Source organism: Phragmites australis, chromosome 13, assembly GCF_958298935.1.
Source record: "Phragmites australis chromosome 13, lpPhrAust1.1, whole genome shotgun sequence".
Classification (NCBI taxonomy): Eukaryota; Viridiplantae; Streptophyta; class Magnoliopsida; order Poales; family Poaceae; genus Phragmites; species Phragmites australis.
Genome location: NC_084933.1, coordinates 18,433,280 through 18,451,450, shown reverse-complemented (window position 1 = coordinate 18,451,450; position 18,171 = coordinate 18,433,280). Strand labels below are relative to the sequence as shown.

At 48.2% G+C, this 18,171-nt stretch overlaps 1 protein-coding gene and 1 pseudogene across 1 annotated transcript; both read left to right on the top strand.

The window, feature by feature from the left end:
* Nucleotides 1-1,010: 1,010 nt before the first annotated feature.
* On the top strand, nucleotides 1,011-7,829 carry LOC133889486 (monooxygenase 1-like; annotated as a pseudogene).
* Nucleotides 7,830-11,579: 3,750 nt separating this feature from the next.
* Nucleotides 11,580-13,803, top strand: LOC133889066 (protein BEARSKIN2-like). The gene is made up of 3 exons (XM_062329513.1): nucleotides 11,580-11,823; nucleotides 12,489-12,766; nucleotides 12,911-13,803. The coding sequence occupies exons 1-3, from the start codon at nucleotides 11,655-11,657 to the stop codon at nucleotides 13,463-13,465; spliced, it is 1,002 nt and encodes a 333-aa protein (XP_062185497.1). The 5' UTR covers nucleotides 11,580-11,654; the 3' UTR covers nucleotides 13,466-13,803.
* The last annotated feature ends 4,368 nt before the right edge of the window (nucleotides 13,804-18,171 follow it).

The following is an 18,171-nucleotide window of genomic DNA, read 5'->3' as shown; positions in this document are numbered from 1 at the left end:
AATCTTAAACCTTTATTCAACATCGAGCATAAGTGTTGTACAGAACATAGAGAGAGGAAACCTTAAATACTCATAGTGATATGCAATCAAATGAGTCAATAAGCGAGGCAAGACACATCAAGCAAGCTGCTATCTAGAAATCCTATTTGCCGTCGTTGCTGCCAACGAGGAAGACGGAGATACAAAGCCTCATCGCACCGTATCGACGTGTGCGGGCAAGCCTCGACGAGTACAGCCCCGAGAAGCACAACAAAAGAGTTCCCATCGGTCACTAATATCTCTTTTTCTACTTTCTAGCTAAAGCCACTTACCCACTTCAACAATTCAATTCTATATTTCCATTCATAGATCAAGACATCGAGAACTCGTATGCATAATCATCAGTATGTCAACATTTTGCAAAGATCTTTAGAGAAATAAATGGGAAATATGTAAGATTGGCTAAGTGTAATATATACAGTCATGAATTATGTGTCATGTTTACAAGTGGAACGAGGCACTTCAGGAAGCATAATACATGTTACAAGAAAAAATATGAAGTTCCTAATGAAATTATGTAATTTTTGGAGCATAGGTTGTACTTATTTTTTCTTCTAGTAGAAAGTTTTTAACGAGACAACTAATCAATAAAACTCATTTTTATCAATTATATATATATATATATTAGCTTTTTATTTTTTCTATTTTTAGAGTGCTGCTGGGCCGACCGTGCCCATCGGGCCTTGTAGTGCTCAACCGTGTCTGAGTCGACTCGACACGGCACGGTGGCTGATGAGCCATACCGTGAATAAGAGCGCAGCATACGTGCCAACATGATATGGCCTGTTAAACTAAATGGGCTATCAGGTCATGCTGGCCTGGCCTGACATGCCTATTTGAATGGGTCTCCTTCTCAGCATTGTTTTGGACTTCTTTTCAGTTATTAGTTATGAAGACAATGGTCATGCTTTATAGGCATATTGCTAGCTACTAGTAACTATGTTTCCAGATATTGTTGCTCTTTGTTTGTCATGTCTATTGCTCTCACGTTTAATTCTGTATGTAGAAGGGATAAAAGGGCAATTCATGATGGCAGAACAGTTGTGGTATCATACAGGTGAGTTCGGAGGAGAAATACTACTTTGGTTTGCCTTTGTTTTAGAACCGTTTCCAGCACCTGTAAACACAACAACAGTCAAGGTTGTAAGGAAGAAATGGCACTGCAAATTCAGGAGCAGAATGAACTAGTCACTATTCTCTAATTTTCAATGTTGTTTGCTCTGACTGCAGGATTGAAGCACTGTGCCTGAAAGACGTGACCTTGTCGAAACACTAGCAGAAAATTTACCTGCACGATCAATCCACTTTGGGTGCCAGGTGTTGAAGCAATTTCTATAGAACCGATTACTCGCTTTCCAATCGTCTCAACCAGTGACGGTAGTATCATCAAAGCAAAGGTAATGTTAAACGTGGATTTTTTTGCCTTCTCACTCTAACAATGTAATAAGTCAAACCAAGAACAAGCACAAGACGGAAAAGGGTATTACAACAATGGAATTGTGATGTCAACAGCTCGTAAGTGGCCGTGATAGATCAAATTCAGTAGTGGCAAAGTTCTTGGGTCTGAAGGCGGTGAAATTCTTGCTATAGGGTTTTACTATTTATCTATATCGGGGAAAATACCCCAGCCTGAGATATTTAAAAGGTGTACTGTAATATTACTATAGCGATTATAATATCCCCGATACCATGTGGTATGTAAAATAGTGAAAAGTCTAGAATATCCTCTTATGCACATGATTGTAACATAATATCTTAGGGATAAAGTTGTACTTTTCTCTACTCCTTCTCTCTATAAAATAATTCCTAAAAGGGCAGGGGGAGAGACCAGATTTTCGCTTCCATACAACATAGATTCTCTCTTTCTTCTCCTCAAGTCTATTAGCCATCTTCAAGCTTGAGTCATCCTTAGTGAGCAGGATTCTCACCATGTTCTATTCAAGGCACATTTTTGTGCTCCAATAGATAGCGCTGTCCATGGGAAACTAGAGAAGAGATCACCAGGAAAGGATCACGAGACTGAGAGTCGCAGGGAAATTTCTTGCAGAATAGAGCATCGGGGACGGTCGCCACGCACAACGGCCATGCGGCTGTGAGCGCGCAGAAGCGCTATCATCTTCCACAGGCTCGCCACGCACATCAGGCGTCCAAGGGAAGACCATGGCCCTACATCTGTACCTGTTGCAGGCTCGCCCCATGGAACTACATGCGAGGGGCAACACCGCCATGCCATTGCGAGCGCATGGAACCGTTGTCGCATTTTGCGGGTTCGACATTGCCACTGTAGCCTCACGGCAGGGAGAAAGGCCACCATCGATGTGCTCCCGAGAGCGTTTGTAGCTTCGAGACGAGGCACCTTTGGACCCGGAGGTTGGTCCACACGAGGACACACATGGAGGTAAGCGTCATGCATATCTCTACGTTAAAATCCATCGTGAGTTGTCAAGTAATACTTTGACATGCTTCCTATCCTAGCACAGTGGTTGCAGCGCGCCCAATGTCGCTTAAATGTGAAGACTAGGTAGTGATAGTTGACACGTCACATGAACTGCTCAAGTAGCACGCGGCTCTAGCTGCCTACCACTACCGGCTATATGCTAACCTATTTTAATAGGGGTTGTGGGCACACGCTAGCATCATGTGAATCTGGGTAGGCATGGCCAAGGGCCTGCCGTGTCTCCCGCGACATGCTATGTGCCCACCATGCTCACATTCATTGCTAAATCGCGACGTGTGTAGTCTATACTACTTTATGCTATAGGAGCCATGTGTTGCTAGGATCACAGTGAATGCCACATTATTTTACGTCTAGAAAGGCAGCATGCGATAGCATTAAAATATCTTAAGCTGGCTGCCTGCCGACCACTCCTTAAAAAAAGTGGTACACTTAAGTCAATCTAGGGGCATGCGAGCTTGGAGCATGGTCAAAAGGCCTGCCATATTTATTAGATGTTATCCAATCACCTCTGTCTCCTGTCAGCTAGCTAACATCTAGCTTGTAACAAAAGCAAGCTAGCTATCCTCTAGCTTATACCAAAAGCAAATGGCCACAGTTGGATGGTGTTAGAAGTTATTGCATCTTGAAAATATTTCCTCCACTAAACCATGCATGGAGGATCCACCTCCGAACGATGAGGCCCCTTTCGCAACGAGGAGGCCCCTCAAAATAACGGGGGCCCCCGAACGGGGAGGCCCCCTCCGAACAGCGAGGCCCTTGGAACGGGGAAGCCCCTCAGAATAGTGAGGCCCCCTGAATAGGGAGACCCCTCGCAATGGGGAGGCCCCTCCGAACGACGAGCCCCTTGGAACAAGGAGGCCCTCGGAACAGGGAAACCCCTCGAAATGGGGAGGCCCCTACCGCATGGCGAGGCCCCCTCTAAATGGGGAGACTCCTCCGCAACAGGTCTTCGAACCCTTTGCTCCACAGGCCACGGCATACCGGAGGCCCACATGCGCTCTGAGGCTATGAGCCTTGAAAACTCCACACATCGTAGGCTATAAGCCTCGGTGGTGTGACACCCTGCCTTGATGGCATCGTGCCCTGGCAAAATCCCATGATAGTGGCACTAACTTCGCTACCTCGAAGGCATTAGCCTCAGTCATGTCGAGGCAAAAACCCTTCGCCACTCGCGTCGAGTTCCACACCCTCCGCCACCTCAAAGTCATCAGCTTCAGTCGCATTGAGGTCCACACCCTCCGTCACCTTGAAGGCATTATTCTTGGTCGCATCGAGAACCAAACCCTCCGCTACTCACGTTGAGGTCCAAACCCTCCATCACTAGCATCGAGGTCCAAACCCTCTGCCACCTTGAAGGCATCAGCCTTGGTCATGTCAAGGTCAAAACCCTCCACCACTCGTGTCTAGGTTCACACCCTTCGCCACCTCGAAGGCATCAGCCTCGGTCGCATCCAGGTCAAAACCCTCTGCCACTCGCGTTGAGGTCCAAACCCTCCTCCACCTCGAAGGCATAAACCTCGGTCACGTCAAGGTCCAAACCCTCTGCCACCTTAAAGGTATCAGACTCGGTCACGTCGAGGTCAAAACCCTCTGCCACTCGCATCGAGGTCCACACCCTCCGCCACCTCGAAGGTATTAGCCTCGGTTGCATTGAGGTCAAAACCTTTCATCACCTCAAAGGCACCAGCCTCGGTCATGTCGAGGATAAAATCCTCCACCACTTATGTCAAGGTCCACACCCACTGCCACCTCAAAGGCATCAGCTTCAGTTGCGATGAGATCCAAACCCACCGCCACCTCGAGGGCATCAGCCTCGATCGCGTCGAGGTCAAAAACCTTTGTCACTCATGTTGAGGCCCATGCCCTCTGCCACCTCGAAGGCATCAGCCTCGGTCGCGTCGAGAGCTATACTCTTCGCCACTTGCGTCATGGCCTCCATCACATCGAGCATCAAATCCTTCACCAGGGATGATGCGTCGTGCGCCACATACGGCACGTCGGGTGCGGGATGTGCCATCCTCTCACTAGTTATCAAAAGACACGAGGGGGTCAGGGATGATGCGTCGTGCACCACATACGACATGTCACACTACACGGGATGACACTCCGTGCAATACACACTGCACGTATGTTGCAGGACGCGCCCACCACTTCCTCATGAACGAGACGTGAGGGGAGCCAGGGATCAGGACGCCCATGATGGTAAGCATCGTGCAACGCTGGATCAGGAACAATGCAAGGGTCAAGGTCCTGAGAAACATGAGTGGGATTCGAAATAGGGTGGCTCAGGGGCCTCGTTATCATCATGATGACCCCTCGGCCTCACCTCCGTCAAGCCTCACTACGGCTAACCGCTGAGGGGGTCGCAGACTGAGGGGGTTACAGACCGCCTGCCTTAGCCTTCCCATTGACTCCTCCTTCGGCTACCGTTGTGGTGCTCCAGATGTCCTCACCTCCATCGAGCATCACCGTGACCAGCCTCGCTACGACGCTACGGCTGGCCCTGCCTTCGTCGAGCATCGTCACATCTACCGCTGAGGGGTAGCTGATTGCCTCACTCGGCCTTGACGTCGACTTCACTTTCAGCCATTCTTGCGGGCTCCGTAGGGCCCTACCTCCGTCAAGACTCGCTATGTGTACTACTGAAGGGGTAGTGGACTGCCTCCCTCAGCCTCGCCCATCGATTCCGCCATCGGCTACCACCACGATGCTTCGGTCAGTCTTGCCTCCGTCGAGCCTCATCGTGGCTAACCGCTGAGGGGGTCATGGACTTCCTCCCTCAGGCTTGTCGTCGCCTTCACATCCGGCCATCGCCGTGGGGCTCCGAACGGCCCAGCCTCCATAGAGCCTCGCCGCATCTACCGCTGAGGGGGTAGCGGACCGCCTCCCTCAGCCTCGCTATCGACTCCACCTCAGGCTATCGTCACGACGCTCCAGACGGTCCTGCCTCCGTCGAGCCTCGCCGCGGCTAACTGGTGTGGGGGTTGCGAACTACCTCCCTTGGCCTCACTGTTGCTTTCCCTTCTGGCCATCGATGCAGGGCTCTGGATGGCCCTGCCTCTGTCGAGCCTCACTGTGGCTTACCACTGAGGGGGTCGCTGACTGAGGGGGTTACAGACCGCCAACCTCAGCCTTGCCATTAACATTGCATTCAGCTACCGCCGTGGTGCTCTGGACGGGCTGCCTCTGTCAAGCATTGCCTCGATAACATGCTGAGGGGGTCGCTCCGGCCAACACTGTGGGGCTTCGGATGGCCCTGCCTCTGTAGAGCCTCGCTGCGTCTACCACTGAGGGGGTAGCGGACTTCCTCCCTCGGTCTCTCCGTAACTTCACCTTTGGCCATTGTCGTGTGGCTTCGAATGATCATGCCTTTGTAGGGCCTCACCGTGTCTACCGCTGAGGGGGTAGCGAACTGCCTCCATATCACCGTCGACTTCATCTCCAGCCATTATCGCATGGCTCCAGAAGGCCCTACATTTATTAAGCCTCACTACGACTAACCGCTGAGGGTATCACGGACTGCCTCCCTCGGTCTAGTTGTTGCCTTCACTTTCAGCCATCGTCACGGGGTGCAATCATGCTTCTATCAAGCTTCGTTGTGGATAACCACTGAGAGGGTCATGGATTGCCTCCCTCGGTCTCACAATCGCCTTCACTTCCGGCCCTACCTCCGTCGACTTCACCTCCGATCATTGCCGTGGGGCTCCGGACGGCCTTGCCTTCATTGAGCCTCGTTGTGTCTAACTGTTAAAGGGGTCATGGACCGCCTCCCTCGGCCTCGCTGTCACCTTCACCTCCGGCCTCGTTGTATGGCTCCGGATGGCCCTGCCTCAGTTGAGCCTCACCGCGGCTATCCGTTAAAGGGTCACGAACTGCCGCTATGACTCCACCGAGCTACCCCATCGTCACCCTCAGCGGGTGACACTGTCGAACTCCACCTTTGGAGCCGTCGAGGGAGTCCTGGTGGCCTTTCTCCGTCGAGCCCCGCCACAACGATGCTTTAGGTGGTGCGACTCCATCAAGCTACGCCCTTATCACCCTCGACAGGTGACCTTGGCGAACCTCGCGGCACTTACTTCGGAACGAAGGTGCCCACGCTGCAACAACAGAAGGCCACCCAAGATATCCAGACTTCAAAGGGGCTGGAGCTAATTCATTGTGCATCCGCTTACCCCTCAGAACCTTGGAACTAGCAGATGAGGGTGTGCTGTGGGTGGGGGGAACGCTACAACTTGGGATATTTAGATGGTGTACTGTAGCATTGCTATAATGATCATAATATCCCCGCTACCACATGGTATGTAAAATGGTGAAAGGTCCAGAATACCCTCCTATGCATATGATTGTAGCATAATATCTCAGGGGCACGGTGGTACTTTCCTCTGCCCCTTCTCTCTATTAAATAAGTTCTCAAAGGGTAGGGAGAGAAGCCAGATTTTCCCCTCCATATGACACAGACTTTCTCTCTTCCTCTCCTCAAAGTTATTAGCCATCTTCAAGCTTGAGTCCTCCTTAGTGAGTAGGCTTCTTGCTGTTTTCAATTTGGGGCACGTTTTCATGCTCTAACAATCTGGAAGGCCACAACTATGGGAATCGCTTCTTGCAACTAACTGACGATGGAATAAACTTTCGGCTCATACCCATAGATGATAAGGCTGCCTACTTCTCTGCGATTTAATCTCAACCTCCCAAAGGTTTGAAACATTCAAAGGGACCAAGATAGAAAGATGCACATTGCCCTTTGTTTTGTCGGACGGTAAACAGTGAACACCCATTCTTATCATTTCATCGGATTCCAGAGTGTGCCAACAGCAGGGACGTGGGGCTCATCCAGAAGGTAACGCTGCAGGCAATGCAGGGTTCCCTGAAGAGATCGTCGACCTGGTACGACGCTGTGACATCTCCTCTGAGCTTCATGCAGCTCTGCTACCGGGCACCATGGCACATGATCCTACAATAGGGCACGGTGACTGTAGCAGGCAACGCCATGCATGCGATGGGACCTTTTCTTGGCCAGGGTGGCTCTTGCAACCTGGAGGATACGGTTGTGCTCGCACGATGCTTGGCTAGAACGATGTCTAAGGAGGTAAATAGCCCAGCTGATGACCGAAAACTGGGCAAGAACATGGAGGAGGGGCTCAAGTCGTACTTGCAGGAGAGGAGGGGGAGGATCCCGATGCTGTCTTTCCAATCTTTTCTTGCTGGAGTGCTCATTGCAACATCTTCAGAGTTCAAGAAGGTGTTGATCACAGCTTTTATGGCCGTTCTCTTCAGAAGAAAGTACAAGCACACTGATTACAACTATGTTCCCTGTAGTGCAAATTATGCATAAGATTCAGAAAGTTTTATGCAGAACAACAACATTTAAACGAGAATACGCCGGTAAGAATCGCATCTACACCTTCTTTAAGGAAGGAGAATGGGAGTTTGAACCCACAACATCACCACAATTTCTTGTGCTGTTTATTCTATACAGGTGCATAGCTCAGTTGCTCCTAAACAACAGCATTGCAATCTTTTGTTGATATATACATGCTCCAGTTTCGTTGACCTCATACAAATTACTTTAGTTGAGTCGTAGAAAATTCTTAGTCCGATATTAGATTTTTATTTTTGTAAAGGGACCTGGTGAACTACTCGATCACGTAACTCGCACGCAGATAAGAGCGCGCGAAAGGGGTGCCGCATGCCAGCATGCATGGCTGAAGAGACTAAACGCTACTTTAGTATCCACAATTCACATGATTGACTTTGTGAGGGATTAATCATTAAACACTACTTTGATCATCTTCAACGGAATCCACTTTATGACACTTGAATAGAAAGCAAATCATTCTATAGTTTCTAATGCTAATATCTTATTATATTCGAGATGAGCCACCTGTCTTACTATTGGAATAAAGATTAGCTGATAAATTAAGCCTCGTAGAGGGATTTCTTATTTTTCCTTTTTTTCAATAATAAAAACTTTATTAACTATTATCGCGTCATAACAAGCGGATACAATCATATAAAAAATTACTTCTAGCCTCTACATGATTAAGATGTACACAGTCCAAAAGACAAAAAAACTCAAACCACTCAAAGCATAATGAGTCATCCGGCTCGTATGGACATGGCAATCGCGAAGGAAGTTCTGAAGATTTACACCTACTCCTGTAAAATTCATTTGGTATTGTTCTAGACATTGCCCACATCCTTGAGAAACTGTTGGTAGTGGAGTGGTGTGGTCGCAGAATTTTTGTGCGTATTTCCTTCTTAATATAAATTATCTAGTTCCTCCAGTAGTCCAAGTTCTTTTTGCTTGAGGAAAGGATGGACAGTGAACACTCCGTATACAAGACTTGATAAAAATGTCTATAAACATAGGAGGCTTCTTCAGTAAAAGTTTCGGTTGCACTCAGATGCTCTTATAGTTGCATTCATTCCGAGGAAAGCTTGCTGTCTTGAATCATCCGCCCAAACAGAGCAGCAGATACCTTAAGCAAACAAGCACCGATGCGTGGCAGATTGGCAGTTTAAAACTGAGGCTGGAGGCACAAGTTTTCATGGCAAGTACATCGGAGTACGTTTCACCACGCACACAAGTTTACCAGGAGCAGCAAGCAAATTGCACAGGAAGCAAGCTGAGACCAGCATCAGCTGGAGCCTGGAGTCCTACTCCTATCGATCCTATTCCTAGGTCAGGTGGTAATAATCCCAGATCGAGCTCGCACCGCACAGCCGGTTAATTGCAGTAAACTCAACGCTAGGCTCGCCTAATCATTTGCCGCGCGGGCGCGCGTACAGGCTTCGATCTCTCACTCAAAGCGCGCGCAAACGGTGGGAGCTAGCTAGCCTTGAGGTTTCTTCCGTTGATCCCCATCGAGTAGTGCGTGCTACGCTACGCATGCAACCGAAGCGAGCGAGCGCGCGCCCCGCGCCCGCACGAGCCCCCGGCCGCCCAGCCTCGTCGGGAGCCCCGCCGCGGGCGGAGCGTCACGGTGACGGCGGAGCAGTAGATCTCACTCAAGGTGCACCATGGACGACGACTCCCCTCGAGTCGTGGCTCGGTGGCCTGCCCCTCACATGGAGCGCCCCGTAACTCATGCTCACACTAATCATGCTGACTGGTTGCTATATTTGGTTAAGTTCCATGATATTTCAGTTAACCGGTAATGTATGTAAACGAGGTCTACATAGCCAGTCCTATATTTGCCCGTCAAAAAATATATATAGCTACCGGAAATACAAGACCACCCGTGTTTCGTTAGGTTTGTGATCAAGTTCAATTCCTGTTCAGTTTGAGAGATGTATGAAGTTTGGGAACTTAAGTTTTCAGAACCTTCTTTTTTTGGCTGAACTTTTCGGTGTCCATGCCACCATGCCCTAATTAGTTCTGCTGCAACTATTTCAGTATGCTTTAGAATTGGTTTGATCAGTTGGCGTTGGCGAAGTATAGAATTCTAGTTTAGTGCCTGAGGATGGATGTCAACTTATCCTTCAGTTCTAGTTAAGCTCAGCTAAGGTATAGTGGAAGCTGCGCCTGCGTGCGTGCGTGTGTGTGTGTGTGTGTGGTGCTCAGTCCCTAGGGAGATCGGTTGGTTTAGGTGTCGGTACGAAGTGTTGGGCCACACATGATCTAGTTTAATTTTAGTCACCCCTGCCTCCTCCAGTGTCCAAGTAATCCCAAACTTGCATGAATTGCATGCAGAGCAAAATAATTGACAGTAGAAAACCAGAAATTCCCTGGTTTATTCACTTCCCGAAATTTACTCAGATCAGCGGTAATTTTCTTGTAGAACCCACTCTTGATTATCAGGGCTGTCCCGGAAAATCCTGAGGCCATGTGCTAAATTTTAAACTAGGCCCTCAACTTAACTACTAAAAAAATTCTATAATATAACTGTACTATATACAACTTCAAACAGACTAAGGATTGAATATATTGCTAGTGAAACACATGCCTTCGAACTAGCATATAACCTTCACTTAAAAAGCATCATTCATCTCGACTAATTGATAAATCTTTTTAGGACCTTTTTACCTAAGATGTCAACCATTATTGGCATCAATATATATTGGACCAAATATGTCAGGCTGAAAAGAAGTATCAACATTACTACATTAACAACTATATCAACGTCGTCATTATTATTTTCACTAGTTGAACAATCCAAGTTAACGTCGTCAACACTAATGTTGTATTTTCCGTCCTAGTTCTAGATGACATGGCTGAAAACTAGATTACCACTCAAACACACAAATTATTTGGTGCAGAGATTTGCTCCCCAAGGCCCTGATTAGATTAAACATGAACTAGCTTCAACGAGCCGGCAACACAAACTCGATGCCAGTAGATCAATTGATGCTGGGTCAGGGAGCAAGAAAGGAACATAAGATTGAGAATAAAAGGTATAAGTGATTGATAAGAAACAAATAAATAGATAAGATGTTCATAGATGTAATGAGGTAGGATGACTACAGTTACTCTTCACAGGAAAATAGGAGACGATAGGCCTACTGCAAGGAGAAACTGAAACAGTGAGAAGGATTCGTCACTAGCTAGTCCTCAAATCCTGTGCATGGGCATGTTCATGAAAAAGGATTCGTCACACAAGAACGATATCTCTAGGTATAGCTAACAATCACAACTTAATCCTTTATTTACACAACTATAGTACCACCACCGCATACAATCATCATCGTCGCCTGTCAATGGATGATCGAATAACTAATTTAATGCAATTACGGGGAAAACTACGTGCTATACATAATACTATAGTAATAAGATATTAGTAGCCGTGTGGATTGCAGCTAGCTCTTCCAAAGCTAGCACTTGCTTTGAGAGCAATTAAGCGATCCCTAAACAACGAGCCTCGGGATCGTTAACGGCGTAGAATAATGCAGCTGACCTCTGGGCAATCGAGCTACCCGCGCGCTCATGGCCGTGCCTTGCGTCATACGCGACCAACTTTTATCCCCGTCCACCGCCGTGGCGGCCGGCGTCAACTCTCCCCCACCACCCTCGATCGCCTGCCTGCAGCAACGGCTTACAACTAGATGCCTGTGCTGATGCACCTGTGACCTGCCCATGGAGGTCGGCACGCGTGTATATATACGCGCTACAGGCCTCTCCCGCGTCAAAATTATTGAAGGTTTAGAACCTATCGATCGAATGGCGGCCTTCTCGTCCAGCAACGGCGTGCCGCCGGGATTCCGGTTCCACCCGACCGACGAGGAGCTGCTGCTCTACTACCTCAAGAAGAAGGTCGGCTTCGAGAAGTTCGACCTCGAGGTCATCACGGAGGTCGACCTCAACAAGATCGAGCCATGGGACCTGCAAGGTAAACTGAGTAAGCTAGCTCATGCATGTTGGGCACTCTCCGATCTCTCCTGCGTTTGGCACAAACACACACGCACAGGCTTTCCTGCCTTGCCTCTCCGGTGGATATGATGCACTCACACAACAACCAAACAACACAGATAGTTTTGCAACGTAGCACACACAGGCCAACGCCATTTCATGCATCTCTTCTCATATAGCAAAGCACCCTGATCATCAACAAACTCCAACGCACTCAACCACTAGTCCTATTCTTAAGCCACTAAGAACATGTACATTACTCATGCACGACTGACTCAACAAACACATGAAGCGGTCCTCTAACAAGACCACGAACCACGCCGCCGGACGTGCTCAACCAACTAGACATGCACACATGCATGTATACACTAGCGAATTATTCAAGGACTCGACTCAAGTCATCCGGCCACACACGCTGTACAACTTGGAACACACAGATTCAACCAACACCTATTACATGCTAGACTCGAAACACATATACTGCACGTACATGCAATTGACCATGCATACACTAATTCGTGCAAAGACACTAAACAACCACTGGTCAAGATAAGTGCTAACAATCCATCCCCTGCATGTCCATGGTGATAGCTTTTTCTTGTTGTTGACACCTACGTGTGCGTGCATGGCCATGGATGGATGCAGAGAGGTGCCGGATCGGTTCGGCGCCGCAGAACGACTGGTACTTCTTCAGCCACAAGGACCGCAAGTACCCGACGGGATCGAGGACGAACCGGGCGACGACGGCCGGCTTCTGGAAGGCCACGGGCCGGGACAAGTGCATCCGCACCAGCTACCAAAAGATCGGCATGCGCAAGACGCTAGTCTTCTACCGTGGCCGCGCCCCGCACGGCCAGAAGACCGACTGGATCATGCACGAGTACCGCCTCGAGGACGTCGACGACGCACAGGGAGGCACCAGCGTAAGCTCTCCCGATCAGTTCCTCCCCAACATGCATGCATGCGAAACTCCGGCGTGCTGGTGCGCGCATGCACGCGTGTTAGGGTTTCACGTAGCTTCATGTGTAGTTTTTTGTTGATGCATGGTGTGTTCGTCGTACGTGCAGGAGGACGGATGGGTGGCCTGCCGCGTGTTCAAGAAGAAGTGCTTCTTCAAGATTGGCGGCGGTGAAGGGAGCACGAGCCAGGGCGCGGATGCCGGTGGCCACCTGGCCATGTCCCCGCCGCTGGGCGGCCACCACGACCAGGCCAGGGTCGCCCTGGCGTCCCACTACACGCACCCGCATCAGTACTACCACCACGCCTCCTACTACTCCCAGCAGATGCAGGCCCCGGAGCCGCAGCATGCCTACTCCCACCACGTGCAGGTCCAGGACCTCCTCACCAACCACCGGCCCGTGGCCGACGCCGTCTACGACTTCTCCGGCTTGCCGGTCGAGCACACAGCTGGCGGCCTAGACGTCGGCAGCAGCGACGGCGTCGCTGCGGACGGTGGCCTGCTGGGCGAAGGCAGAGACCAGGCGAGCGGCACGGCCGCTGAGCAGTGGCAGGCGATGGATGGGTTCAGCAACGGTGGGAGCGCGGCGGTGCAGCAGATGACCGGCACCATGAGTTCCGGCCAACGAGGTGGAGAGATGGATTTATGGGGGTATGGGAGGTAAACTCGATAAAGATCAATGGAAATCATAAACAGGTGTGCATGAGCTCCTGCAAATGCGGTTTCTTGGGGTTATATAATTTGATTTGTTTGGATTAGTTTTGGTGTTTACGATGTGTACTGTATATGTCGTATTATTTGTTGCTGGTTTGGTGTAATAAGAGCCAAGGATACATATTGGTGTGTAATCAGTGATTAAATTCTGTGTGCATGCAGAAAAACAGAAGAATTTAACTCTTTTTTTTGTCACGCATCGAGTATAGATGTACTGATGTAGAGCGTGTGTTTGGATTGGAAGTAGGCGGCAGCATTTGTTTTGCATACATTCTACTTTGTTTTGTGATGAACGATCAATGATAAGAAGTTTTATTCTTATATTGTATTTTTCATCTATATTACAATATGTCTTGTTATGCATGCACATCTTGCACGAATTGGTGTTGAAATATTGAACTCTCTATTTGAATAGCCTCTTCTTATTGGATAATTTCTGGATTTGCCACCCTTAACAGGTGCCAATTTTCCGCTGAGGTTGACATGTGGGCCATCCTGAGTCTATGAAACTGGACCTGGGTGGTAAATTGCCTGCCACTCGGTGTTAAGAGTGGCAAATCCTGAAATGCCCCCTTCTTATTTGGGTTCATTTAATCTAAGCGATGTTTTTAAGTTAATTATGTAAGTATATTGGATGTTTCTCCATCAAAAAATTTCTAACACTACACAAAAGGATCATCCACACCTCCTCTTCACTGCCAGTTCGAAAGCTTTAGCCGCACATAAAAAGTTGAGCCAGCAAGAACCGGGAGTGATAACGATTAACTCTGTCCGTTCTTATTACAAACCGGCAATGATATTTAAATTATCACTGTCGGTCTATAACACGAGCTGACAGAGATATTAGCTCATCAAAAGATGTACTTTTTTATAACCGACGATGGTAATGGCTATCACTGCCGGTTGTGTTTATGAACTAGCAACTGTTTCGCTCATTCGAAATCTGTTTCGCAGATTCGAAACTCGACTTTCGAGCTGTGTATTGTATAAACTTGGAATAGATCATTTGCGGGCGTGCTAGTATACGTAAAGTATACGAAAGAAATAGTAGCAATGTAATACAAACACTGAACTTTATTCATTCATTATGAACTCATAAAGTACAAGTTTTGTCGATTACACATTCTGCCCCACACATACGCACACCTATCTGACTAGAGCTTCCAATCTGATGACTACGTCATCCTGGTTCCCGTGGCCTCGTAAAGCCTCCAGTTAATTACGCCTATCTCTTGAGCTATCTTCGATTAAGCTACGTTGCCAGTCGTCTTATAGAGGTTGTCTTCGAGTCTGCAAAGCTGTAGTCACAAGCAACACAAACAAAGCAAAGTAATTGCATTAGAAAATAAAAGAAGAAAAAACAGGATAATAGTCTAGCATGAGCTTCTTAGACTGTTTATGTATTTCGGGTCAACATCGGCTAAACAATCTCAAAATAGTATGTAATCGAGGTGAGCTAGAAGCACGACATGACGCATAGCTACAACCGGTGCGACAGCGAGGCCGCGACCAGGAGCCTAACGTCGTGAATGAATAAAGTTCACTAACTTCCTCGGGCCTCAGACTTAACCTCATCGTCCGACTCCGAAAGGCAACAAAGGGGCAAGCCACAAAGGCTTCTGCCACATAGGCGTGGTAATAATAACGAAGCCACAAAGGCTATGTGAGCAAGCAGTGGCAACCGACAACAATGATCTCTCCATTGCTTACTCAAACATCACAAAGTAACATGTAAGCAAACAACATCCGCAGTGATACAAGCAACCATCATCATAGCTAGGGCAAGAGCATTATAAGCATCGAGCCACCGAGGCAACATAGACTGACATCAGCATCTCAAGCCAACAAGTAGGCAACAGGGATGACAAAAGAAGGATACATCAGCACTAAATAGCTTCCACAACACAGAAAGAGAGAGAGACTTAACCATACATTCATCATCCATCATTAATAAAGAGGGTAACAATCAAATATTTAGTAGATCAAATAGCCACCACAACTCAAAGAGAATTATCAACAAGCAGCATGATAGCAGAATGCAACAACAGCACCCCACATGGCCAGATCAAATAATATGGAATGTACCAACAGCTAAGGTGGCACGCATAATGACAATGACAGATCGAGCATATACACACAACGACCCTCAAATTACCAAGCCAACAATGAATGTCGACGGTACTGACTCTCGGTCGGCGGCATCATGCCCCGCGGCTACATGAACCCCCATCAGTTTCCATACCAAAGTAACAGCATAACCCAACAAGGATATCAAGCACAGGCCCAAGTGCTAAGACATAGCAACATCAGCTCTTCACCAAGTGACAACACGGGCACAGGGTCATCACCAACAGAAAAGAGTATCACCAGCAGATCATAATACCACGGATGGCACCTCGACAGTGCACGTGCTGACCAGGCTTCAAGCACTCCAGTATGTCGCGCAGGCATAGGGAGGTCACACTAACACGTATGAGCTAGCAACCACACGCACACACAAATGCAGCATCACACATGCTCATGCACATATATGCCTAGATAGAAGAAACGACGACAAATACACACGTCAATGCACAAGTTAAATCAGGTGACCGAAACACGCACACCAGCGGCATAGCCCACCTAGCCATTCAGCGGCACGGTACACCCGACTGGTGACAGGAACTCAACGGCATCCAACCAAAGATAAACGCACAGGCACGAACTCAGCGGGAACAACACAAGACTGGCCAGAGATAACACCCACAGGGCAGCACGATGGAAACATCTCAATGGCAAGCGCCATGTCCACACACTTCCATGTCTATGGCATAAACACTAGCCAAAGCCCATCACAGATCGACAAAACTAAAGATGACCACCACATATCAACAGCAACGACAAAAGGCTGGCCCGATCACACCTGCACCCACACGACCACAACGCAAGCATCGGCTAGAGCTCATCACAATCAAAAGCACCACCGGCAACCAAATCAAACAAAGCACATTCCGACAATCGTGGCAACTAGGCCAGCCGAAGCTCATCACAGATCAAAAGCACCGCTAACCACCAAATCAAACAAAGCACCTCTCGACGGTTGCAGCAGCAATGCCGGCTAGACCTCATCACAAATCAAAAGAATCGTCGGCCACCAAATCAAACAAAGCACCTCTCGAAGATAGTGGCAATAGGGCCGACTGGAACTCATCACAGATCAAAAGAACCGCCAGCCACCAAATCAAACAAAGCACCTCTCGACGGTCGCGGCAGCAAGGCCAGCTGGAGCAACACCTGCACACCTCACGGCCATGGAATGAAGGCTGGCCGAAGCACACTTGTAGTAGAGAGGATGAAGAGGTGATCATAGCGGGAACCCACCACATTAGGCATCAATGACGATGGCCATTGGCAGTGGCGAGAGGACCTATGCGGCAAGGATGGCTTTCTCTCTCTTCTCTCCTCTCTTCTCTCTCTAGATCTCCTCTCTCTTTTCTGGCCTCTCTCCCCCTCTCCCTCTGGCTTCACGCAAAGAAAAAGAAAAGCACATGACGATTAGGCTAAAAAGGGAAAAGAGAGGAGAACGAATGGCAGCCCAGACTCTCTTTCTTCTTTTTTATGTATATGTGTATATACGTTGTGCAAATATACGACAAAATGACATCGTACAACAATGATACTTAAAACCCGTACGTCTTCACGTGCCCGACTGCTTGGCTTCACGCGCCCAACTGCTCGGCTTCTCCAGCGACTTTAAATGTTGCTCACTCTCGCAGTTTTGCTCTCTCTCTCTCTCTCTCTCTCTCTCTCTCTCTCTCTCTCTCTCTCTCTCTCTCTCTCGCACGCACGCGCTCTCTCGCTCTCGCCCACTGCTGCCTCCATCGCCTTCTTCAAGGACGCCTCCCACACCCGTAATCTCGTCCTAGGAGGAGGAGGCCCCACTAGGTGGGTCATAGAACGAGGCACCTCTGACCTCCTTGGACTTTGGTGTTTTGTTGGGATCCCCCTCGTCGGACGACGAGGTGTGTGATCTCTTCATCGACAAGCCGAAGGCCTGGACGAGCTTGGAAGAGGAGGAGGAGGACCTCGGCGATGGCGCTGACAATGCCCACAACGAAGACGAGGACGATGACGATGACTTCCGTTTGTGGGTCGAGTATCATCTCAGCCGGGGGTATCTAGCTAGCTTAGGGTTAGTCGATGTGCGTGTTAAGGTTTTTGCATGCGGTTTAGGGTTTTGCGTGTTGTCGTATGCATGATGGCAACTTTTGGTGTAATTAGTATAATATAAAATTTAGTATAATATAAAATTTATTTATATGGTGATTAGTAATACTAATCTCATTTAAGTATCACTATTAATGCTTAATTTTTTAATTTTTTGGTCCTGAATACAATATCACTGCCGGTTCATAGCTAGAACCGACAGTGATAAGTATACAAATCAAGCGGAGTAAGATCAAGAACCGACAGTATATCTTATATCACTACCAGTTCGTGTTACGAACCGACAGTGATATGTACAATCACTGTCGGTTCTGGAACCAACAGTGATAATCATGGATTATCACTACCGCTTATTCACTGTTGGTTTAAAAATCGGCAGTGATGTCAATTTTGAATCAGCGGTGATGACCTTTTATGTAGTAGTATAACAGAGGAAAATAAATAGCTAAA